The sequence below is a fragment of the Protomyctophum parallelum genome (genome assembly GCF_964188405.1).
Source record: "Protomyctophum parallelum genome assembly, chromosome: 1".
Taxonomy (NCBI): Eukaryota; Metazoa; Chordata; class Actinopteri; order Myctophiformes; family Myctophidae; genus Protomyctophum; species Protomyctophum parallelum.
The window spans coordinates 24,895,013-24,921,699 of NC_139697.1; the positions used below are offsets into that span (position 1 = coordinate 24,895,013).

The window sequence follows — 26,687 nt, forward strand, 5'->3', positions numbered from 1 at the left end:
ATTATGTAATATGCCCCCGCCCCCCCATCTGAAAATATGTTATCCCTGCAGGGACCCCCCCCCCCCCCCCCCAGAAGCAAAGATTAGAGTTAAAATGTCCACTCAGTAATAATATATATTCAAAGATTTGAGGCACATTTTCACGAAAATAGCAGATCTACAAGTTCATAGTAGCTAGCTATGAGCTTGTAGATCTGCTATTTTTGAATAGCTAAAGTATAACATAATGCTTTAAAACACCAAAATGGGTTAATGACTGTCCCATGCAATAGGTAGGCAGCGATGCTCACAATCTACTCATGCAGCAGATGCGCTTCTCTTATCCGGAGCAAATTGCAAAGTTCAAGATCAGAGTAAACAGTTTGAACCCTAGTCAACACACACAACGGGGTAAATGATCACGTAAATAGAGTACTTAAAAACAATGAAAAGTGGGTCATCATGACTGAAATAACAAGATCACGGATATACGAGCGGACAAAATGAGTTCTCTCAGGAGGGTGGGCTTCCCCTGCTACCTAAAATAACATCCAGAACATAATGTGAACAAGTGATTAAGAGGATTATTGCCGTAAATAAAAAATATCAGCCTTAAAGCAGCTATAACGTGAATTTTATACTGATATAACCAGTCCATGGCATTTCTTTTTTTTGTTTTGCTTCTGAAGTGGCAGTGGACAGCGGCTTTTTCTCACATGATAGGGGGAGAATTTCACTTTTTATATATACTTTATTGAAATGTATTCAGGGTTTAACAATGTATACATATTACGCTGGACGTAGCGCGTGGAAGCCAGGGAACACGTTATTCCGACCAGTTCCTTTCCCCTCCATCAGGCGCCCCGGCTGGCCAGGGGGAGGCAGTTTAGAGACCAGGATCACTGCATGTTTTTTGTGAGGGTACCTACTACCTAACCTAGGGGACACGGGGAGAACTCCACACAGAAAGGCCCTTTCTCCAACCCCACCTCATGCAGGTATGGGCACTGATGACGCGGAGGAGAGGACACGCCGCCAGCGCCCACAGCGTCCCCAGTGGGAATGGAACCCAGGACCTTCTAGCTGTGAGGCGACAGCACTACCGACTGTGTCCCTCACTCTCTGAGTGAGTCTGCAGTAGTTCAGCTAAGCTCTCTGTTCCCCTCATATGCATTCTCTCTCTCCAGTATAAAGAGGAATGTTGTTATCCAGTTTAAACATCGCACGCACGCGCACACACACACACACACACACACACACACACACACACACACACACACACACACACACACACACACACACACACACACACACACACACACACACACACACACACACACACAACTGTAAACAGGACTTTGATCACTGGACTGTACTTTCTCCTATTTACCACTGGCATGTGTGTGCGTGTGTGTGTGCTCGCGCGCGTGTGCAAATGAGAGGGAGACTTTGTCCTTTACATGTTTTTAAAAGCCTGTGAATGTGTGTGCGCGTGTTGCAGTGTTACTGTGGCATCCAACCCACACTCTGATTAAACATCCCATAATAACACATGCACTTATACTGTATACACACCCTTAGGCTGTGTGTGTGTTTAAGACATTGAGGAAACACTGAGGAATGTGTGTGTGTGTGTGTGTGTGTGTGTGTGTGTTGTTGCAACACAGCAGTATACAACTATACACGCAAAGTATTTCACTTTCTCACACAGCATCACACCGATCACTGTTACACACACACACACACGCTAAACACTGGGTGTGGTCCAAGCTAGGTGGACTCACCGCGCAGTCACACACACACACACACACACACACACACACACACACACACACACACACACACACACACACACACACACACACACACACACACTCTTCATTTATAGTCAGTAGAGGGTTTACATATACAGTTCCTGGGAGACGCATGTTGTAATGTACTGTAGACTCAACTTTTGTTTGATGTCAGCTTAACGCTATAGCTTAATGTTAATGCAACCGCATGCACAAACACACACACAAACACACACACACACACACACACACACACACACACACACACACACACACACACACACACACACACACACACACACACACACACACACACACACACACACACACACACACACACACACACACACACACACACACACACACACACACACACACGCAACAAGTTGCTACAAGGGGGTATGATGATGTACGTATGTCATCTGCATCACTGATTACAACAACCAATCGGTATTTGCTTGTTCAGACAGACAGACTGCAAATTTGAAAAAAATATTACTTGCACTTGTAGAAAAAGGTTACAAAGTTACAAAAGTATTGGTTTTCAGTACAAAAATGGCTCAACAAATACATGATGGAAGTTAATCGACTTTCAAGTACATTTATAATAAGAGTAATAAGGAGTGTAAGTTAGAGAGAAAGATATTAGAGCGGACTATTTACGAGCACTTACAGGCGGTACAGTCAGTGGTATGGTGTTCCAAAAGGAAAAGGAGACCAAGAAAACACTAACTAACCAATAACAAGAGGACAACCTATAACTTAAGCCTATAATGAACTCCTTCCCGAAGGGAGCTACAACTAAACAAAAGGTAGGTAGCCAACAGAAGATAATAACGAATGGCTGGAGTAAGATAAATGATGTTGTCACGTCACAGTTCAGAGTAAGACACTGATATTTATAAGAGACGCACAGAGACCTGCAGTTCCTCTGCTAGTCACATGACCGGCTTTGGCCAATGGGGTTACCGTTGATCAGGCCCTCACGTACTGTAGCTTCTACCGGTTCTCGCGAGAGATGGCAAGTGAGAAGGGACATCTCAGTCTGTAGCTGGGATAAGCACCATAGATATATATAAGAAATCTCTCTCTCTCTCTCTCTCTATATATATATATATATATATATATATATATATATATAAATCTCACTACTCATGCTCTGGCCAATGGAGAGCGACGTTGCTACGTGGCGGCCATCTTACCTCGGGGCAGCATAACATTGTGTCTATGGGGCATGTACTTTTAAATAACCATAACTTGCTCAATTTTCAACCGATTTTCAAACGGTTTGGTTTGTTATAAATACTTTTATACGACGTTAATATAAAAAATTAATAAAATTAAGCAGATACACGCCCTGAATCATAGCCACGTTGACAACGTTTGTAATAAACCAATCAGTTTGTAAATCAACGACGACGCAAGATGGCCGCCGGGTGAACTACGTCAGAGACTCCGCCTTGAGCCACCTAGCCTTTATATATGTCTATGCACTGTAAACACAACAAACCACGACACCTTAAGACTAGTGCAGTTTAATCAAGACTACCAGCAGGCAATAATAATAACAGCCACCAGCTGTTGCACAGTTCAAACCTTTGGTAGATCTAGCCCACCCCAATGTGTCTGTAATATATACTACTATATATTATGTTACCCTATTTTTACTAGTGTTAACATAAGTAAAACATAGGCTAACGTACTATAAAAGGCAGTATAATATGACTTAACATCCAACCTGACACTCTTATGTATGAAACTGCTGTGGCGTTTAATCCTTGCTTCAAGCTTTCTTATAAGGGCTAACAGATCGGCCATGTTTGCATGAAGCATAAACCAAGCATGATCATCACCGTGTTGTTTTAAAACTGCATGTGTTCTCACGTTCATGCATGACTATCTCTCTTTCATGTGATGTGTGTGTTCTCCTCAGAATGTGTCAGAATAAAATACTGTCACAGAGAGAGAGAGAGAGAGAGAGAGAGAGAGAGAGAGAGAGAGAGAGAGAGAGAGAGAGAGAGAGAGTCTGGAGTGCGTCCAGAAGTCCCAGCATCATCTGATACAGCAGGAATGTTTTCATGGTGCTTCAGAGTGCTGTTGTAAACTCCAGAATGGAACCAAACATGGAGATGATGTTTTACATCGGCCCTTAAACTACGCAAAAGTACGCATTATGTTTCTATTGGATTTGAGGCGTTGCCTGCTTGCCTGCCTGCCTGCGTGTCTGTCTGTCAATTCAATTTTATTAAAGTGTCAAATCACTAGTTGTCTCAGGAACTTGACGTGTAGAGCAGAGAACCAGATCCCACGCTGAGCGAGCAATCTTGCGTCTGTATGTCTGTCTGCCTGATTCTCTGATGATTCCAAAGATAGCACACTAATGACTATACTGCTCTCATGACACAGAGAGAGAGAGAGAGAGAGAGACAGACATACTGTACACAGAATGAGGAAGGGAGAGAGAGAGAGAGAGAGAGAGAGAGACAGAGATAGAGATAGAGTGCACACAGGTTTGTATAGGAGTGTGTGCATGTGTGTGTTAACATCAATTGGTTCAAAGTGTGTGTGTGTGTGTGTGTGTGTGTGTGTGTGTGTGTGTGTGTGTGTGTGTGTGTGTGTGTGTGTGTGCGTGTGCGTGCGTGGTTAAACATCAACAGGATCTCTGTCTAACGGTCGTTCAGATGGGGATCTAAGGACATCCAGCATGATGTCATCAAGCATGAGCCAGAGGGACACAAACGCCAACTAAACATATCCCACGTCAACACGACGTCACCCATAAGGACCCGTGGCAGGTTCAGACTCAACATGATCACTGCTTCATTAATCAGATGAGTTACACACTCTCATAGACACACACACACACACACACACACACACACACACACACACACACACACAGGTCACAGGTTTGAAACCCACAGCAATCAAAGAGGTTGATAACACTCGTCTGGACTTCAAGCTGATATAGTGAGAAGAAAAATAAATACTAATTAAACTCTACAGAACATTTCCTTATCCTACCGGGACCTTGAGGTTTTCTGTTCCAAAAATGCTAAAAACCCTGACTTGTAGAACTATTGAGTCATATAAAGCGAATGGTTAGAAGTAGAACACTGCTGTACATGACCGCCACTAAATGTAAATAGTCTGACTAACTGTGAGCTTTGGACGGCAAAGTGCCCAGTTTTACACACAGAACTAACCACTCCACTTCCTGTTCTCCCTCTCTGTGGAGTTTGTAGAGCTTAGTTAAGTGCTCTCCACGTAACACAACACCAGACAGGACTACAGCAACACGCACTGTTTACATCTCTGTTTTGACGCAAACATCCTGACAGTATTCATTCACAGAGAGATGGCACATTTGTGGGTCCGATGCCAGTCCTTGACCGCCGATTACTGATGTTTTTGAGCCATCCCTCCATTTTTGAGAGAATTAATGAATATAATTTCAAAAAAGCAATATCAATTCTAATCGATTTTGAAAAACATATAGATTGTTTTAAATAGGCCTTAGAAAACTGTGAAACAACAGCAAAATCTACAAGCTTATAGATATGCTTGTAGATCTGCTATTTCTGAAAATGTTTGATAACTTTCACCTACTGCAGCATAATGGACAAAGTAAAGCAAAGTTACTATGTTTAGCCAGGGTAACTGGACTAAGCTCAAGAACTTGTTTACAGCCAGGCCCTGCTCATAGAACATTTCATGGTAGGGGTTCAATGCCTTGCTCAAGGGCACTTCAGCGGTGGTAATTGTAACGTGCCGGTCCGGGGATACAAACTAGCGACCTTCCGGTATCAAGACCACTCCGCAAACCGTTCGGCCACCGCTGCCCCTCAAATAAGGTTTCAAACGCAGGACACATCGACTGCATAATTGCAGACACTGATGTAATCAAAGAAGTCAGGTAGGCCTACAGTATATCGGACAATTTTTTTCCTGAGAGAAAGACTAGGTCAGTAGAGCCAGATGAATAGATAGATGGACTGGGTGGTCAGGAGGTGGAGAGGAGAAGAGAGGTGCTCATTCAGTGGCGTGTTGGTCCGTTTAGGTGGAAGGTCTACTGGTCTAGCGAACAACGGCTCTCTTTCATGATGCACTCAAACATGTGGGCCATTAGGAGAGCAGAAAGAAGAGAAAAAAAACCTTTTAACCGCCGACATGCGCTCGGAAAAATCAGGTCAGTCATGTTGGTGAAAAGTGTCAACGGACGACGTCTTGGGGTTGGGTTTAATTTGTCAGCGACTGTTTCCAACACCGGCAGAGAGGAGGGGAAATACGGTGGAATTAACCGACACAACTGCATGAACCAAATGAACCCAAAAAACCACAATGACTCAACATCTCTCCAGTCTGACCTCCATTAATACCATCACCTCCCACAGAGAGAGAGAGAGAGAGAGAGAGAGAGAGATTGAGTTTTCAGGGACAAAGTGAGTGTTTAACAGAGGGTCAAAAGGTCACGTGTTCATCTGTACACTGCAGCAGGATGAGGTAAGGTCTCTGGGTGAGCAGCAACCTCCGGTCACACAACACCACACAGTCACACACTGACAAACAATACCTGGCTGCCATGCCTCGTACGTACAGACAGACAGACAGACAGGCAGGCAGACAAGACAGGCAGGCAGGCAGGCAGGCAGGCAGGCAGACAGACAGACAATAGACTAGAGACAGGAAGAGAAAGAGACAGAGTGAACAAGAGAAATATTATAAGCAGGTAATGTCACTCTTTAAGTACACTTAAAAGAGTTCACTTCCACCCCGACCGCCGACCGACGTCACACTGATGGCTGAGTCAGGACCCCCACACACACACACACACACACACACACACACACACACGTCACAAACAACGCACGTCATGCACACTCAGTCAGGACCATGTTAGAACGTGTTGATCCACTTTAAGGTTCCATCCACATGCATGTATAAATCTGCGGTTCTCAACTTTTTTCATATCAAGGACCTACCAAATTAATAGGTATTTATTTTTGTATTAATATTCTGCGCCAAGAACCTCCATACAAAAACAAAATTCACATATTTTAGGGGGGGAAATATCTGTTCTACATGCTCACTACAACTCGATTTTGCTGGGGACCCCCTGGAACACCCTCAAGGCCCCCTGAGGCTCCCCCGGACCCCACTTTGAAAACCAGTAACCAGCCTGAGAAAGCATGTTCAATAAACTGACGTCACCGCGGCAACAGCAGCAATATCCAGGATTTCGAGTGCGGTTGCTTAGCGACAAAACAGTTCCCCCGGGAGATAAGAAATGAGTCACTTAAACCTTTATAGTTTTCTGGAGTCCAGACAACTAAAGGTTGGAGCTTACATCAAGCTGTGATGAGGATGTATGAGTAGTAATAAATAGCGCTGCTGTCGGCTAGAAACCTTGTATCTGCATTTTAATGTTTTTAAATTAACGTCGCACAAGAGCCCAACGTATAAGCTAAAATAGCAAATCCACAAGCTCACTCACAGGTCGCAATGTGACCCGTCGTAAACTTGTAGGTCTGCTATTTCCACTGTTTATAGTTAAAAGTATCAACATGTGCTTCTGACAAATATATTGGAATCATTGGAACACACATGGTCCCCCACACCACACACACGCTGTGAAAAAAGAATGGTTTAGGGGACATACAAGGTTTCCAACCGACAGCGACCATAATTATACCAGTATTTCCCCGTTTTCATCACCACCACTCTCTTGTCAAACCACTGACTCCAGGCCTGCCCGAGTCCAAAAACTTCCCCCTAAAATGGATCCAAGCCTTTAATTTGGATGGTTGGGTCCACAGTACAGTTACAGCCCCCATTCCTTATATACTGTACTTTAGCACGAGGACAGCAGACCTACAAGCTCACAACGCATCTGTCCTCTGCGACGCACAGGGCATAAATTAGGCCCCACTGCTGCCTTTTGCCTGCCGGGTGAGTCAGTGAGGAGAAGAAGACCTGCATGGACGCACACTGGGGAGGAAGACACGGCGCTATATTTAGAAAACATGGTTTCCTTAAGTGTTGAGTTCAGCCTGACATTGTTTCCTGCCTGAGCAGTGAAAAATGGAACAAACATGTTCCATTTTTCACACGTTTTCTCCCTGGCTGGATACTGTCATTACTGTGTGTATACCGGTACTAATAGTGTATTACTGTACACATATACCGTTGTTGGTTTTGTTACATAAAGCCTGTACACTGCCCCCACTGCATGCCACCCTTAGATCTCCATATATGGAGCTGACCTGTTCTGACATTCCATAATTATGTTGATCTGACCTCATCAAACCCTGTACACTCTCCATAGTATGGCCAGTACAGAATTCATTCCATAATGTTGATCTGACCCCCCCAATGCCAAAGTGCCAGCGCTCGCCCAGCAGTCTGCTGTCACCCATGCGCGAATGCGTGCACGCGAGGTCGCTTCTCGCCCTCAGGTGTCTTACTGGTTTAAATAAAATTAAAATATTTGTGGCATCTGCCACGATTGATTGACATAAAAAAGGGGCCTGTTTTCAAAAGTGTTGCGCACAAACGTCAGTTACAAACGGTTATATACAAAACTTTTGTCTTCATTTTTCACCCTCTGTTTCCCATTCCAAGTGTGTTTCTCTTAAATGTGATGCCAGCGCCGCTATTCCAAAGCCCCCCGAGGTAGGGCCTACTTTTTTTTTTTTACTATTTTCAGCAATGGAATAATATCATTTCTTTGGTGGGTAGATCTTGTTGAGCCGGTCATTTTGAAAGTAGCTCTCAATAAAAAAAAGTGTGGGCTACAGCCAACGCAACATCCATTCACACCGAAATTGGTATCGCTTGTTGTAGGGGCTTCTAGCAGATGCACGCCTCACGACTGACACATCCCCCCTGGGTATAGGCAATCCTGCCTGGCGGAGATCTGCACTCTGAGGAGTACACTATAGTCTTCAGATGCTATAACATTGTGTACATCTACATATAGCTACTACATGTATACTATAGTCTACTATTCTGTACTAATAGTTACAGTACAGTAGAAACAGCCATGTGTCAGAGATACAAATGGATACACTGTAGCCTATTTTACTGTAGCTTTCATGCATACACAGCAGGCAGCACACAAACTTTATTGGTTTCTGTGGTTTCCTGTAATAATAAGTTATCTGAATACATCTGTCAGGCACATGTATAACATCATGTTACGTTCAAGTTTACCCCATGATTTTCATCATAAACAATTCACTCGTGTCTTCACTCTTCAACTACACAGTACACTTTAGAAAACTCTTTTGACACAAGTCACTTCATTGTTTCTATTTCATAATGTAACTCAGATTAGTAATGTAACGTGCATAAACCTCATACATTATATATTCTCCTTAGTAGGCTACCATGCACATACGATGTCGCTTGTCGGTATATAAATTAGGTTTTCCTCATTCAACCCAACTCACCTATAGTCGCGGTCGTTCAGACCTTCACCCCTTTTCTTTTGGATCCACCCGCAAAAGGCAAAGCAAATAATAACAAAACGGACACTGGACTCAGTCTTGTCTGTCCTGCGTGTTTTGAGGTGTGGTTCGTCAATCAGGAAATTCTTCTCTTTTAAAAATGATTTTTCCCCACCTCCTTTCCCCACCCGACTGTAGTGGTCGGGTGGAGTTATGCTGTCAAACAGCTCCCCCCTCTGACAAAGCCAACACACTGCACGTTGGAAGGATGTGTAATGTATCTGTTAAATACCAATCTGAGAACCCGTAAGCAAATAAAGGAGAATCAGTGCCCTCTTTTCCTTTGAATTGACGTGAGTCAACAGTCTGTCTCGAGAGAGACTACGGTAGTTAATAGGCCTAGTCTTTCCACCAGTTAAATACCTATACCATATAAGGGTAAGGATATTGACATACTGTAAGCTTCACATCAAGCTAGGCTGACTACAGCTCTGCTTAACATAGCTTAAAAATATGGTATGGGGTCAGAGTTCTTACAGAGTAAACGAGGTCTAGACGTTGAGTGAATCTTGCATTATGTAAGATTACTGACTAGTTGTTGCTTTTTACCAAGTAAAATAAAAAATAAGCAGTTAAGTAGCTATATTACACCCATTTGGGGTGTGTGATGGAGATAATTCACTTCCGTTTCCACAGTCTTGTGTCTCATTAGCAGCATTTTTCACTGCCAACTCCACTCGAGTAATGTTACATCTTATCTGTTTATTTCACTTTTTTGTGGCTTGTGTGTGCTCATAACAAACATCTGTTATCCATCCATCCATTTTCAACCGCTTATCCAGAGTCAGGTCGCAGGGGCAACAGCTCCAGCAGAGAGTTCCAGACTTCCCTCTCCAAAGCAACATTAGTAACTTCATCCTGGTGGATTGAACCCACACCGCGATTGGCTAGCTGCACGTTGCTGTAACTGGGTTCAGACATTTTAGAAACAGTTTTAAAGAGGAAACATGTCTCTTCTTATTTTGAAATTAACAAAGCTAAAGATCGGGCCACAATAGGAGTTATTAAATAGACCCACGATCGAGTCACGAAACGACAGCATTTGACTGACTGAACTTCTCACCCTATCTCTAAGGGAGATGAGCTGGGTTCTGCTCTGCCACACAAAGAACACTAGAGGGAGCCAAATTTTACAATAAATGCGCCACGTCTCTGTGCGTACAACTGTACATACTTGTGTATGTCTGAAATCCATGTTACTCTGAAAACGTTCGCCCCACAGAGTGTAGTGTCCGGCCTTGAGTCTGTCAGATACACAGAACTGCAAGAAAAGGCTCTGGTCAGGTTCTGCCAGTGGACCCAATGAGCCTAAGTCTAAGTCTTCCTGAGCCAATTGATTGCCATGGCAACCCCGACTACACCTGCTGAATTCCCCACAGTTAGTTTTATCATATTTTGGTCATTTGAAATGTTTTAGGTTTAGTTATTCACAAGGATTACTCAACTGGCTACTGATAAGTAAGAAAAAACACAGAAGAGCAAACTGTCCCTCATCAGAAAACTACATTGAAAGGGATGTTCTTGTAGGGTTTCACAGCATAAACAGCTCAGTAAAAAGATGAATGAAAGTTTGAGTGAAGGGGGAAGAGGATTAGTGCCAATACATATGAAAGCCACCTTTATCCTATAATGAAACGTCATTCATTTTGGCCAGTTTGACCAGTGACAATTGAAAACTGGTGTTGTATTTATAGAGCACCTTCATCCAAAGTGCTTTACAATGTGCATTACATTCACCCATTCACAAACCATGCAGCACACAGGGTATCAGTGTCTTGCCGGGGACCTTCCAATTCCCAGGCGGCCACTACCTCCTGAGCCACTGCCAGCCCCAAAACATACAATAGTAATAGTATGTGGAGATGATGATGACGACGACGATGGTCATCATTAAAACCAGGAAAGTCTTTCAGATCAGAAACTGGGTTCGCACAAATGCACCTGAGTCCCCAATTGAGAAACATCTTGAGTATCGACAGCTGGTTCTCCAGCATCACTTTGTATAGGATCATAATGTACATTGGGTATATTTCCTGTCTCATATGATGACACTTGCTTTTCAGAGGAAGCAATAATGTGAGAACATAGTGGTTCAGAGCTGTACGTATTTAGGTTATGTAACTTTTCTTTTTATACATTCTGGGGGTTACTTAAGCAAGTTACTGATTAGACTCACAGGGACAACATGGCTAGCTCTGTCATGCATAATATAATATGCTAATCTTTAAATGCACATTATTAACAGCAAAAGCATGGTGTTATTTATCACAATAATATCATAATCTCATACTCGGACCACCTTTTTATCGTGAGAGCATTTGGGTTTCTGCAGAGACTACAACAGCATAATTATATATAATGGCAAAATATTCCTCAACCTACAGTATGTTCTCAAGTTTAATCAAAGGCACTTTAAGGGCCATTTCTTCATTTTTACAAATGTCTTTGATAAGGCACTAATAAGTTATTTAGCAAAAGGCCGATGCACCTCAGAAGGCTAGTGACACGTGTGTAGGGCATACATAGAGCATACATTAAAAAGGGTATCTTTGAGAAACAAAGAAAAGGTCCCGCACACTGTCAGACACTTGCCAAAATGTTGCTCTTAAAGAGGGAACTTTTTTTATGGGAACTTTTCTTTGTTTTTCAAAGATACCCTTTTTAATGATAATTAATAAGTTACACATGCAACTTATCATTGTCTTTAAACAAACATACCTAAAGTCTGATTCAAATGCCACAAAGTCACCCCACTGTAAATTCTCATCCTAGATATTTGAGCCAACAAAAAACACATGATGAAAGTGTAGTCATAGCTTGTTGCAGATCTTTTTCAAGCTAATTGATGTGTACTAACTTTTTTTGTTTTGTTTAATTGGTTTAGTTGAAAATTAGAGAAAGTTAGAAACTTTTAACACTGACTTGTTTAACAAGTCAGTGTAACAACCTTTGAAAAGAAAAGTAGCCTGGCTTAATTGCTATGTTTGTGTTAATGACATATTTTGAGATAACTAATCTGGGTTTTTGGTCATTCTAAATGGAACACGGGGATATAGCCACTGTGTGTATTTGTATTTGTCTGTATGTCCCACCTCATCTTGGTAAGTAAAGTGTATTGGTCTAACTCGAACCGTAAAAAATTGGCTAATAAAATAAGTGGTTCTCAAATTTGGCTCTGGGGAACCCCGGGGAATCTTTGAGGTGGGCCCAAAATGAAATATTGCAAATCAAAATGAGATTAACCACCTAAACCCTATACAATGTATAGGGTTAAGGTGGTTAATCTATAGTATAATGTATGATGTATAGTATCATCTAATTGAACGTCGACCTACACAAGCTTGTAGATGATCTATGAACTCATTTTGTTGGGGACCCCTCAGGGACCCCGGGAGTTGCCCGGACCCCATTTTGGGCTAAATGTTCCATAGATGTACATTCCCCTGTCACTCCAAAAGGTCTACAATAGGGATGCCAGGTTAAAGTCCATCTGTGTGTTTCATGAACATTTAACCAGTGAAAATCAATCAACAAGAGTTTCTGACTGAATAACTTGGATCCAATTGTTGCCCCTTTCCTGAAAAAGTAACCGTTATGGACAATGACGATATACCATACAGTATATGCCAGTGTGAAAATGGAATGTTCAATGAAGGCAGAGAGTGGAGATATAACTGTCAATAAAGTGAATTACAGCATAAGCACAGGCAAGTGTCAGGTTGGCTTGTTTCACTTTGTCTTGTTTGAAACTGACAGCCCCGCCATTTCTGGAACACCAGAAGGAAGACAGAGCTGTCATCACTTAATCAAGGTTCTGCGCGTTGCCTCTGCAGTGCATGAAAAAGCAGCATCACCTCCCTTTGAACATCTGAATCTTGCGTTTGTCCGCCAGCAGCAGCGTGACGTTGTATTCATAGTCTCCGTCGTGAACTCCCGTGTGTCGGAACGCTCCCGCCAAATGGTTCTCCTCCCAGTAGTGGTGCCAGTTTCCATACTGGTCTGCGCCGAAACCAAACACGCTCACCTGTGGTGTACATGCAGGGCACAAAGCTCTGTGACCATAGTGACATCACACCTGATACCAGACAAACACTCAACATCTTAAATATGTTTAACACATTTAGACCTGAGGTCGATTCTACAAATGTCTTCTAAATCCTGAGAGTTTTCTTGAAAAACCTATGTTTCTATGTCGTTCTCATACATTTTCACGATTTTTGACCCAATATTTACTTTCACTTGAAAAATACTTTAACCTAAAACACTAAAAGTTAACAGTATAATGGAACTAGTGATGCAACAAACAATATTGCAGGGGCATTTGTTTTAACCGGTTCTATTCTTTCTTTGAAGCGCGCGCGCACGCACGCACGCACGCACGCACACACGCACACACGCACACACACACACACACACACACACACACACACACACACACACACACACACACACACTTATCAATTATCACTGTTTGTTGACCAGGGTTCATGCCATTAATTCTTTCACTAAATAGGCCTACGAGATATGAGCATATCTGCTATATGGTGAAAGTTGTAAATTGTACAGTACAAATATCAACTTACCTTGTCACAAATGTGAATGGCAAACAGTAAAGTAAGGAATCCGGTGGAAGGATATCGCCCGTGACTGTCAAGCCAAGTCTCATAGACGTATTTGAAAAAGGTTGGACTATAGATTAACACCTGAAAAAGACACAATTATACTTCATGGTGTACCGTGCAGACTATATAGCCTTGGAGCAATATTTGTTACAAATCCAAGTGGTTTCAATTATGTCTCTATCCTGCCAGCTGAGGGCTGGAATTCATGTGGACCCATTAACAGTTCTACTGCGTAACCCGTGTTCTCCACTATTTAATCCATGTGTCGGTGCTGCGTAATACGCTAAACCCGCTATTTGTTTAATGTGTTTAATTTGCCGTTTTTTAATAATTAAAAAGAAAGAGTGGATTTGTCGCGGACCTGGTGACGAGGCCGTCGCGTTATGATGACGAAACCTAGATAGGATGGATAGATTAATCTAAAACATTAACAACACAGGTTTAACACATCAGGCCTGACAAGCATACTTTCTTCAGACAAAGACAAATGTATTGAGACTGATCACATCACAAGATTATCTGATGATGAACATTCATCTTCAATCAAATAGCATGAAAACTAGAAGGGTAAAACAAAGCCTTCAGTCATTGAACTCACCATGTCCTTGTTTGCTTTTATCCTGGACGTCACAGGTACATACGTGCTGCAAGAGAAGAAAGATTATACTCAGTTGAATGTACCTTTTTTGCATATTGAGTGAGTAGGACAAGAAGTCTGAAAACACAGCTCATGCATTAATATAGGAACATAATCAAGGAACAAGAAATTAATAAATAATAAAAGTGATTTGCATCTCACTGAATTTCAATATTATACAGTATGATGAATTGATGAAAAGAAAAACATATTGAAATGCAATGTCCAGTTTGAACAGACAAAGGCTCTTCATCTTAGGCAACACAGGCAGTTTGCATAATTATGATGAAACGTGCATTCAGAATGAAAGCTCAGACCAAATCTGAATTTATTATACTGTATATTAATGTATCATCTAACCGGGTGTTAGATATGGAACTATTATGCTAGGAAATAATTATTGTGTTACATAGTGATGAATGGCAGAGGATGAGAAACAATGTTTCCAACATTGTAGACAAACGTTAATCCAGACATAATTGGTTTGAATTTCAATATCACCACAGGTCTTCTCATCTCATGTCTATTTTATATGAATCAATTCTCACATGCAATTATAGATGATTAGTTGAGCTGCATGAAGTGCATGCACGAATTGCATAATTAGAGGCTTTCTGTCAGTCAATCTATGTTCAAATCAATGTTCTCAATACAGTATGTCGTTTGTCCACCAGAGGGTGCTGTAAATGCCTAAACAAACACGTTGAACCACAGACAGAAGAGCTCATGAGCCACCTGGCTCAGCTGCTCACCTCTAGATTGCCTTGTTTTGATTTGTCTAGATTTAACTTAATAACATGGTAGTGATACTGATATGTGTTACAGTAAGTACTGATGTCACATGTACATTTCTGTCTATATTTTCTATTGTCAGAATAACAATAAACTGAACATGAAGAGTGCATCGTATCAAATTGTAAGCTGCACGTGCCTAATAAATGGAGCTATTCACATAGCATTATATACTGTAGCTTATTGCGCCCTCTTCCCTTCTTCATACATGCACGTCAGAACTGCTGAGTACGTCTAACGACCTATCAACTCTGACAGGTTTAATTAGCACGTTTGATTAGCTAAATCAAGACTGTGAATGTTACAGGATTAAAATAGTCAACTCAAAGCTCCTGAGCGCAAATGTCTCTTTTCATTTCAGCCTCGTTCTCTGCACTCCCCTGTAGAATATATAGAGTAAAATGATTGCCGCTTCATTTTCCATATCAAATTACACCTACAATTAAGTGTTTGAGTGAGGGCAAATTTGTTTCTCTAGTGGTCCGTGTCAGGTGATTTGCAAACTTTTCCATTTCCAAGGACCCTGCAAGTATCCATAACCTCTGGCTGCACCCCACTCAAAATGCAAAAAATAATAATAATAATAATAATAATATAGCGAAAATAGCCAGTACAAGCTCAAGCTTGTAGATGGCATTGTCATATTTTTCATTCCATCATTTCATTGATGGTGTCATTGTTGCCAGCTGGGTCATTGCATGGTCAGCTGACCAGCTCAAATTAGAATAATGGTAAGTGTGTCTTGCTATCCTCATTGTCTGGGAAGAGCCACTGGGCTAGAAACATTGTGCAACGGTGGCAATAAACCATTTATCCTTTGGAGCATATCTCTGCTGTCGGGAGGAAACCTCATAACTCCAAAATGTTCATTTTTCAGGAAATGAAAAATATACATTTTTCAGGAAATTAAGAAAACCATATATTTTAAAAACAAAGCAATACAGCCTCATCCAAGTTGGTGTTGTAACTTTATATATTGTCTATTACTTCCATGAGAGGGGAAGAGGTGGAGTTAGCTGCTTTAGCAGACATTTGAGGGTCCAATGGAGGTAAGAGGATTTGTCCAAAGCACTTTTTACTACTTTCCATTGGTTCAATATTTTAGAAACAACACACAGACGTAAAGGGTGTTCAATAGCACAGATTTATGCCAAAATATCAAAAACCTCAAAAATGGAGTTATGAGGTTTCCTCGCAACAGCAACGATTATTCCACTGTGTGGACATTGTCATTTGAAAAGCTGCAATCCAGTGCAATGGAGAATGGACTCACTGTTTAATGGTGCCTGTGGTCAGAGCACTGATGATCCACTGAAGGTCCAGGGTCTTGAAAGGGATCAGCACCAGATGGGTGGTGTTGCCAAGGTCTACGGAACTCTCCGGGTACATCACATGGTGAGTTGTTCTGGAGCCAACATCTTCTTCAAAGCCAGCAGTGGGTGCCTGGTTCATTCTGCCAAGACAAAAGAACAAAGCTTCTCTTTTTTTTAGTCGAAATGGATCTAGCCACTGCCGCCATGCTTTTGGACTACATTTATCTGTTTGCAGTACCGTGGTCTTTTTGGTATCAGGTACGGTCGCCCCTAAACCATCTCGCGGCTTTCTCGCCCCTCGATTTTTTTTCGCCGACCTCACGCCGACCACTCTGTGCCACGGTTGGGGTATTCTTATTTTGTTTTACTGAGAATAAGGTTATAGGCCTAAAAAAGTTTAAAGGTATATTCAGTGATTTCACTCAAAAAACCTTAGGTTTCGTTTTTGGCTGTGGGACCCAGCCTTTCGTCCAATCAGGATAGAGAGTCAAAAACGAAACCTAAGGTTTTTTTTACCCCCAGGGGTTAACTGGGGACAGGGAGGAACTCCTTATATGGCCAGCACACTCTATAGTAGGGAGGATTATCACAACAAAACAAAAAAATAAGTGATATTTGAATTAAGTGAAATCACTGAATATACCTTTAAGGTTAGGCATAGTTTTACTGGGGTTAAGTTTAGGAACTTTAGGAATAAGGGAATAAGGTTAAGGAATAAGGTTAGGTTTAACCGCATAATTTACTTTAGGTTACTTTAGGAATACCAGGCCGTGCAGTTCCACCGGCTGTACGACCGGGGCGAGTTGTTTGGTATTCGTCTTTTTATGTGTGTCCCTCTTACTCAGTACAAGGGATAGGAGACACTTGTGGAATGCCCAACAACTGAAATAAAAAGACAAACTGATCTCAAAATGTTTAATGATGATTTGGTAGAAATCGGGCCAGAGGTGCGAACATTAATATTTTAGGCACATTTTAAAACTGTTATTGCTTTTGTAGATTAGATGATTAGATGTATTTGTATGTCATTTTTTAGAAAAGATTATTTAGGTAGATCATATTTGTATAGAAAGGCCTAACCAGGGACTGGGGTTGCAAATTAGCCTTGGCTACAGTCGGTCAGTCAGTTGCTGCGAGAGTGAGATCTAGCAAACACCAACTCGGGATTCCTGGAACGCTGCCCTCCACAATTTCCTATCCAACATCAGGTTCTTGAGCTCTTCAGTGTTAAACGTATAAATAAAATAATATTTTTTTTACGCTTTTATAGGCCTAGCCAGTATAGTTCATGTTTGTTCTACTTGCACATCCAAAGCTATACATGCACATGCATGTTCTAGCTTTTGAGAGGAAGACAGATGGTCAAAATACAAAATGACAGGTGAGTTAAGCATTGCTGCGAAGAGAGAGAGAGAGAGAGAGAGAGAGAGAGAGAGAGAGAGAGAGAGAGAGAGAGAGAGAGAGAGAGAGAGAGAGATTCTCTGGCAAAAGCTTTTGGCTTTATAATTAAAAACTTGAAAGTGCTGGATTCAATTAGGAGATATGTTATTTGAGGCACTGTGAGGTAGCCCTCCACCGTAGCCAGGCTGAAACTACTAGCTAAATATGATGTATTCTTATATCACAATAGGACACTTCATTTGAAAGTACCTTAAAGACCAAGTTTGTTACCACTGGTGACCCCGGCGGGATTAAACTCTCTACAGCAGTGGTTCTCTAACATTATAATTTCAAGGACCTCCAGTTTGTTATGCGTTAGGGCTATGGACCTATCCATTTGACCCTGAGTTTACAGACCTAACTATCAATCATTTAGCTGGGGACCCCCTGGGACCCCAAACAGCGGTCAGTGTCATGTCAATGATGTCAGTATCGTGTCAGTATCATGTCAGTGTCCGTATCATGGTTAGCATCATGTCATTATGTTAGTACATTATGTCAGTATCATGTCATTATCATCTTAGTATATCAGTATCATGACATTATCATGTCAGAATGTCAGTTTTGTGGTTAGTCATAATGGCCAGTTACATACATGTCAATACATCATGGTCAGAATAGAATCATGGTCAGTATCATATCTCCCCACTGTGAGAACCACAGCTCTAAAGCCCAAATCACACCAAAGGGTCGCGTTCGCACAAAACGTTTTTTTTAAGGTAAACCACAACAATGAGTTACATTTGTGTGGTTTACCTTAACCCATTCTGACCTGAGATCAGATTCATACGAGGTTTCCGCCGGACACACACTGGTCTGATCAACCCATTCTGACCTGAGATCAGATTCTAAAAATGCTGACACACTACACCATGACACACAACAACAATCTCTAAAGCTGACACACCAAGCCCCGAAGTCAGATAAAAACCCGACATTGAGTATCTGTTGCTGACAATGGCCCGTTTTTGGGATGTTTTTGTGATGTGTCCCATAATGTTGGTGGAATTCAACCATTAGGAATGCCATTACAGGTGACATGGTCACATGTGAAACTATCTGATGTAGGCCTACTGTATATACTGTATGTCATATAATATACAGTACATATCTCTAACAAAATGGCTGGCACGTTAATTTTCTAAAACAGTTTCGACCTGGTTTATGACTGACACATGAAAGCCCCTTTTGGAAAGCCAATTCCAAACAGTCAACTATGTAATGTGGCCTATCCATTACGTCTGTTGGGTTTATCATCCATCTTAATGAAAATTATTTGCAAGAGCTTATCACATCACACAGAGAACTCGATAGTGAATCTGAATAATGAGACCCTCTCACGTCTATGACAGGCCAGTTATTTTTCATCCCACTACAAACAGGAGCACTTAAAGAGAGAGAGAGACAGATCAAGCATGATTGAATTTTGAAAACAGTGATATCCTTTGTAAATATTAATATTAATTTCATTAGTTCCTCTGCAATTACTCATACTCTGAACAGAGCTCTCAAGCTTCAAACGTTTCAAAAAGTTCTTAGGAACTATATTATGCAGCATTTTTATTTGACACTGTACATGCTCTTTCCAGGATGACATTTTTGTTCATTCTAACGCAATGACAAGCAACCATGCATGACTCCATTCGAGATGCTTTAGCTGGCATAATAATAACAAATATCCACACACTTATGTGAAGTATTGTGTTGTTAAAGTAAAACAATAACTCTTGTCTTGGCAGTGTCCTGTCAACCTGTAATTGAATCGGTAGTGGCATGCTGCTGTCACTGTGAGAGCTGGCAGAAAAGATAAGTGCAATAATGTTGCTTCATACAGAGACAACATGGTACAGTCACGGCATGCTAAATGAAGAGCAATGGAATATACATTTATATATTGAATGTGAAGGAGGCGGAGACAAAGAAAAAGCCTAAGACACACAGTATGGGAGCCCCCTAATATCCCCCTTCACATTCAGTAGATCCGTGATCTTTTGTGGCAAGATATAATTTCCTGGGGTCTAGTATGACTATAATAATTAAGATATCTTTTGTAAAATGCAGTAAAAAAAATACATTTAGCCATATTTAGCCCCCCTGTCAAAAATAAAATCGCTAAAACAAAAGAAAGCCGCAAATGAAAAAGGTTTAAAAAAAGAACGTACTTGATTGGTCCACTCATATTTCCCCTTCTATTCACGGAAAAAACATTTTATTGCGCTCAGCAAGTGTCACTCATGGCAAATTCCCTCCCATTAGATTTTGAGATATCTTATGTCTAAGTGGAAATGTTGGCTTGATGATGGTGGCTCCAGAGCAGTGTTGTTTTCGTCGACTAAAACTAAAACTAAGGTAGTCAATGTTCGTTGACTACCTTTTTACACTGACGAAAACTAAATGGAAATTAATTAAAACTAAGCTATGATGACTAAAAGTAAGACTGAATATAATATTGACAATTTCATCAACAAATAAAAACTAGACTAAAATTTTAGGAAGGGACTAGTGGACAAGAGATCCACTATAAGTCATTTTACAATTAGTTGCATTAGTTGCATCGCAGCGCGACGCGTTGTGAGCTTGTAGATCGGCTATTTTCAGCAAGTGAAAAAAAGGCCCGCCAAAATACATTTTGTTCGACTAAATGAACTGTACATTTAGTAGACTAAAATCTTATGATATTTAGTCGACTAAAACTAGACTAACACTGTGACTAAAAATGTGACTAAAACTAAATGAAAACTATTCAAGAGAATACGACTAAAACTAAAATCAAATTTTTCTGCCAAAAACAACACTGCTCCAGAGCAAAAGCCAAGAAAACACTTTAGCAACAAATCACCTTATAATAATATCGGTGGAGTCGATGAGGTCACCATACTGCGATCCCTTGAGGTTCCCTGAGTTCCCCACCACAGCGCAGGTCCTGCAGCGCTCAGGGCTGCCGTCCGCGTAGAGCGCCTCGTCAGGAATGACTTGGAACAGCTCCTCCACCACTTCTGTGTAGTTGGCCGGATGACTCTCTGCCTGCAACCACTGGTGTGACACAGCATGTAATGCAGAGACCAGTCTGAGATTAGGTTCAGACTCCGGGGTTACTTTAACCACAAGTGATTGAACAAGGGCAACGCAGCCAACAGTAACACTACGGCCTCAATACACAGAGCACATTTCTCAACAAAATAACCTCGGGGGGAGCTTAAATGCATGTCGAGATTCTCTTGGCCTCTCGTGCACCCGTGCGGTGACAGCACTGTGCGAATTAGGAATGACAACGCATGAAGGCACAAAAGGGTTTGCCACATTCATTGTGCACTGTCTGCATTTATGTCCTTGCCTTGCCGAGCCATGGGGCCCATAGGGCAGGAGCCTATCTCCTGTTTCTGTAGCGTGAGGCAGCTTGATGTACAAGTACACCCCCTGGACATGACGCTAGTATGTCGCATTTATGTACCAGAGAGCAAATACCAGGTAAGAAAACATGCACGGGAACATCATGTTATGTATGGGTATTTACACTCTCAGAGCTAAATGAAAACTCCATATTTTACTGTGTCTATTGTAATGAACAGAATGAGTCTGGATTAGTAAACAAACATACATTACCAATATGTCACAAAATTATGCATGTGCACAAACATGCTTGCTAGGCATCAGGCATGACAGCAGAGACATGTTTTCGTCCGTCATGTGCATCTGGATGGACCGTGAAATAAGATATCTGTGATGTCAAAGAGGCTTGTTGTGTCCGATGAGAAAACTATTTTCCAGTGAAGTGATGTTGATGTGCAATAATGAAATGCAAACCGCAGTGTCCTCGGAACGGATGGCACAGGTGTAAAGCACCTGGCCACCATGCACCGCAGTCTAGGGCAGGGGTGGGCAACTGGCGGCCCGGGGGCCACATGCGGCCCCCACCTTCACTTAATGTGGCCCTCAGGTTTATGTCAGAATACTGATATAATATTGGTTTCAGCTGTCACTATTCCTGACAACATGCAAACATGACTCGCTTTTATTACTTCCGTCTAAATTAGTAGCTCATTGCTTCAACACAAGTATAATTAAAGGCATTTGAAATTACATACAAATGTAAATTTTCAGGATTCCAATTCAAAAATAGCAAAAATTCAAGATTTCAATTCGAATATAGCAAAAATAGCCGATATACAAGCTCAAAACGCGTCAGGCCATTTTGTTTCAAAAGAAGTAAAAAAAAGCCTGGGTGAACGACTATACACGGAATTCCTGGCCACGCCCCCTACTTCCGTTTCGTTCTTTATTTTGGAGCGTGACTGGCAAGGATTTCCGGTAGCCGTGTTGACAGTTTGTTTATCATCAGACCGTCAAGACGTGTTTGTTGATTCTCGTACTTTGTAACTGATTAATAATGGAACAACCCGTTAGAGAGCATATTATGTGTTTGGGGATGTTGAAAGTAATGTTATTTCATCAGCTTGACACCCACGCCAGCCCAGCTGCCATACAGTGTTATATATCTTTGAGGTTTGAGGCTAAGCTAGGCTAACAACACACAACTACACTACACAGATGCACATCATTATCTAACTGCTATTCATTTAGGAGAGAACACTCACGGTCACTTAACGGTAAAATATGAAAGCTAAATTAATAATACTCTAGAATAAAGACGTCAGAGTCAGACTACAGCATACTACACCTCAAACCTAGCTGGAAATGAGTACACTTTAGAAAGAGTGTCGCAGTACCACCCCCTTGCATATAACAACGAAGGCTCAAGGGCACCAGGAAATAATTCCCCATTAATTCTTCCCATAGATGTTTCCAAATCATGACAATAAACAAACAAATAATTAGAACTTAACATCTTTTAAATTATCAATCAATAATAAATCAAACAGCGATGTCACTGTTCTCCACTGTGTTCTACCGGGAAGGGGAGAGGAGGAGGAGGGGGGCGAGGTCATGGGGAGGCGGGCCCATAGGTTGGTGAACCAATAGGGGAGCCGGTGTCCGTTTCCAGCGCTAGTTTGATCCGCCCCTCTATGCCAAGGAAAGCTCGGGTACTTTCAGGATACTGCACTATAGCAACTCTTAGAGTTTTATTAGGATCCCCATTAGCTGGTGCATAGCAGCAGCTAATCTTCCTGGGGCTTCCACAAGGCTTTCAAGGTCTTACAGGCTGTCAACGGGAGCACTAGGACGGGGAAAGTGCTTCATCGTCCCAGTGGGGGCTCCTCGCTGGCAGGTTCACAGTGGCAAGGGTGTGGGAAGGGTTAATTGGCATAATGATTAAATGTGCAGGGGAAAAAAGTGGTAAAATGAATTGGCAAAAGGTGCCACGTCTTGCGGTCATGACCCCGCCTTACGCCATCATGAGTCCAAACCATCTGGTCAGCTGGTGTTCATTTCTCTATTCTCGCCGCTAAATGTGGTGTCAGGTGGATGTGATAATGACTAAAGCAAGCTTCTCTCTGAATAGGTCAGTATATCAGTTCAGCGTACTATATGCTGCTGTGTCGGTGGAAAGAAACAACACACAATGCCTTGGGACCTCAAGAAAGTGTGTTTTGGCTTGATAGCAGAGCAAAGAATCAATTCCAATTTACACAAGCTGTTCTTGAATTGAAATGAGGTTTTCTTTTCTTTTTTTAAACAATCACTGCAGTGAATGTGTGTGTAACTGTGTGGGTGAGAGCACATCTTCTGCATTCTGTCAATGCATCACACGGTATGAACACAATCTGTGCCAGGAACGTCAGGTTACGTTTTAAGCAGTAAAACAACCCTGTGCCAAGACGTCATTTTACATTATAATTTATTTTTTATTTTTTTATATATACTGTATATATATTTTTAATTATTTATTTTAGAAACGCTGGCACCTGGCCATGACACCTGTTGTAACAGGTGGCATGGATTGCAGCTGATTAAATTGGCTGCTTTCATTTGTAAATACAAATACATTATTATTATTATTATTATTATTATAGAGATAGCAAAGAGTGAGTTCAAGATGGAAGGCCCATAACAAAAACGACTAAAAAGAAAGTCCTCTTATCCACGTGACTGTGCAAAGCTTTACTGACAAAGCTCAGTGCAGATGTAGTGGAGTAGAAGTATTGAAAATGGGAAATAATGAAAAAAGTAAAAATATCTCAAAATTGTACTTGAGTAAATGTACTTAAGTTACTTTACACCACTGGCGTTCCCCAGGTTATTGTATGAACAACAGTGACGGCCCCCCCTGAATCTCACCTGCCACCACTTGAAGGTGTCATCGGACAGTAAGCTGTTTCCGCTGGTCATGAGGGGGTGAATGGACAGGTTGAAGCGCTCCGAGAACCAGGGATCATCCTCCGGCTCCCTCATGCACCGCCGACAGGCACACGCGCCTTTGGAGAACAAATTGTCCGGCAGGCGAAAAGCGGACTTGAAGAAGTAGAGCGAGGGGTCCCGGAAGGTGTAACTGAACAGGAACGTCGCAAACGTCACGATGCAGAACAGCAGCATGAACGTCCTGATTCTCTTCCGTTTAGGTAGAGGCATGGTGTGTGGAATGAAGTCAGTCAGTTTTTTGGGGACTTTAGGAGCTCAACGGACCAAAATAAGCTCATTGGTGTCTTAAGAATCCAAGGTTTTGAGACAGAGAGAGAGAGAGAAACAGAGAAAGACAGAGCGAGAGAGACAGCGAAAGAGAGGAAAATCTAAACAAACCATTAATCTCGGGTAGAAGTAGGTCAAATGCTACACTGACTTAAAGAGTTGCATCATCCTCCACTGATACACATCCTTGTCACGATGAGATGAGCACACAACCTTTTACTTCAGGGACTACTTAATATCCACAGACCGTGGGAGTCTTCTCTGTAGATGTATACGGTCGTCATCTAAGCCAGAGGCAGGTAATTCCACTGGGGCCGATCAGCTCAGCATGGTTCCGTCAGCTTGTGGTGGATCCTGGTTAACTACAGCTGCTGTTGTGATGTTGACTCTGCGGGGTTGGAGACCGACATGGCTTCCATATCCTTTGAACAACCGTTGACCTAAAAAAGCAAACAGACCATTTTTGTGAGCACATGCTGTGACAACTGAGGATAACGACATCCTGTGAAACTTTAATAGAGGTGCATGTGACATCATCATTCATCATACCCGGAAGTTATGCAAGTGGCAAAAAAACTACTTTCTGGCCTTGTCTGCACATCCAAACAGAAAACGACATTAAACTAGCTTTGCCACATCACCTTTATTTATACTCGGAAATACAGTTGAGGGTAAGCCCTCATTTTCAATGTAGCCGAGGTGCGCATAACATCTATAGGTTTCAGCCTATAGAGGTTTGACCTGATGGCACTGGTAGTTATCACTACTGCATTCGAAACATATCTTACGTACGAACGTTGTTATAGATAGGTTTTTCTGATGCTATGAAAATCATATTGATTAACAACATCTCAATGCTTCAGGGGAAACAGTGGAGTGTCAGTCATGTCAAACATGATTTATTGACAAATGTTGTAATGTTTCTGAAAGTTGTGTCAGGTGCGTGTGGAACAGGTATAGGCTCCGACTCTGAAAGGTCAAAGACATTTATTTTGGACGTACAGGGAGGGATGCTGGCATTCACAGCCAGGTATCAAAGCTCTGACCACTTGTTAATGAGCCTGCTTTTTGAACTTGCCTCCGTTTTCATACAACCTGAGAAGGGAGCTTTTAATGAATTATTCAGCTGTCCTTTATTACGTTCACTGACTGCCACGGTACCAGAGGACCATAGAACAATTCAAAGGGGATAAAAGGTTCTGCACACATACTGTAGGTGAGGTCTATGTTATGTACAGTAAGTACTTTTAATGTAAAACATGTAGGCCTACCATGTTTTCACTCAGCAGACCATTTGAAAGCTTCTTTTTATTAGAGATGCAGAACATGTAAAATATTTGTAAATAGTAACAAGAAGGTCTAATATCGTGTGGGATCTCTGTGCAATCTACAGTTATGGATAGCAAATATGTGCCAACATGCTGACATGAGCCTGTAAAGCAGTATTAGGCGGGTAAATATATGGAGAAGAAAAAGCACCTTACCCTAAAAAAATTGTAACAAAAGGTTTCTCAACTGATTTATGTAGTATTAGGTGTCCTTAATAACATACTAAAAGTTTACCAAAGTTTGACCACCCGAAAGGTGTTATCTTCAAGATGGCGTCCAAGATGGCCTAAAAACCATTAAAATAGCCTAACTCCTTCATTATTCATCCTAGACTTTTTTTTTTTTTTTTTTAGACAAGTACTTTTTGTGTCTAAACCTATGTTTTTGGGGTCTAGGAGTTCATTGAACTTGTCCAAATTGCAGAGATACAATTAGATAATTGTGAAATCCAATATTGTGTTTGTGACTGTTAAAACCCTCTGAAATAGTCACCAGTTTCAAGTTAACTAAACTAAATATTTAATAAATATCTAAATATTTATATATATTTTTGGAAATAGGTTTCAAGATATCCTCAAAACACAACAAAACTAATAGTCACAATTTGCAGTAATTCAGAAGGTTGTGGCAGAGAATATTGTCAGTTGATAGACAATAGCCTACTGATTGCAATATTGAAATATTATATA

The 26,687-nt window shown here is 41.5% G+C and overlaps 2 protein-coding genes across 3 annotated transcripts in view; both read right to left on the minus strand.

Annotated features, from left to right (window-relative positions):
• Positions 1–9,355, minus strand: part of cdc42se1 (CDC42 small effector 1) — a 24,344-nt gene extending 14,989 nt beyond the window's left edge. For both annotated transcript variants that reach the window (XR_014569055.1, XM_083761446.1), the window contains exon 1: positions 9,224–9,355. The gene's annotated coding sequence lies outside the window, so the exon portion shown is untranslated. The remainder of the gene's footprint in view (positions 1–9,223) is intronic.
• Positions 9,356–13,081: 3,726 nt separating this feature from the next.
• Positions 13,082–24,612, minus strand: LOC310867950 (CMP-N-acetylneuraminate-beta-galactosamide-alpha-2,3-sialyltransferase 1-like; the record flags this gene model as incomplete). Its single annotated transcript, XM_083778125.1, has 6 exons — positions 13,082–13,304; positions 13,864–13,983; positions 14,501–14,546; positions 16,605–16,784; positions 20,924–21,117; positions 24,322–24,612. 6 exons carry the CDS (start codon positions 24,610–24,612, stop codon positions 13,131–13,133), a joined length of 1,005 nt encoding a protein of 334 aa, XP_083634251.1. The 3' UTR covers positions 13,082–13,130.
• Positions 24,613–26,687: the final 2,075 nt, after the last annotated feature.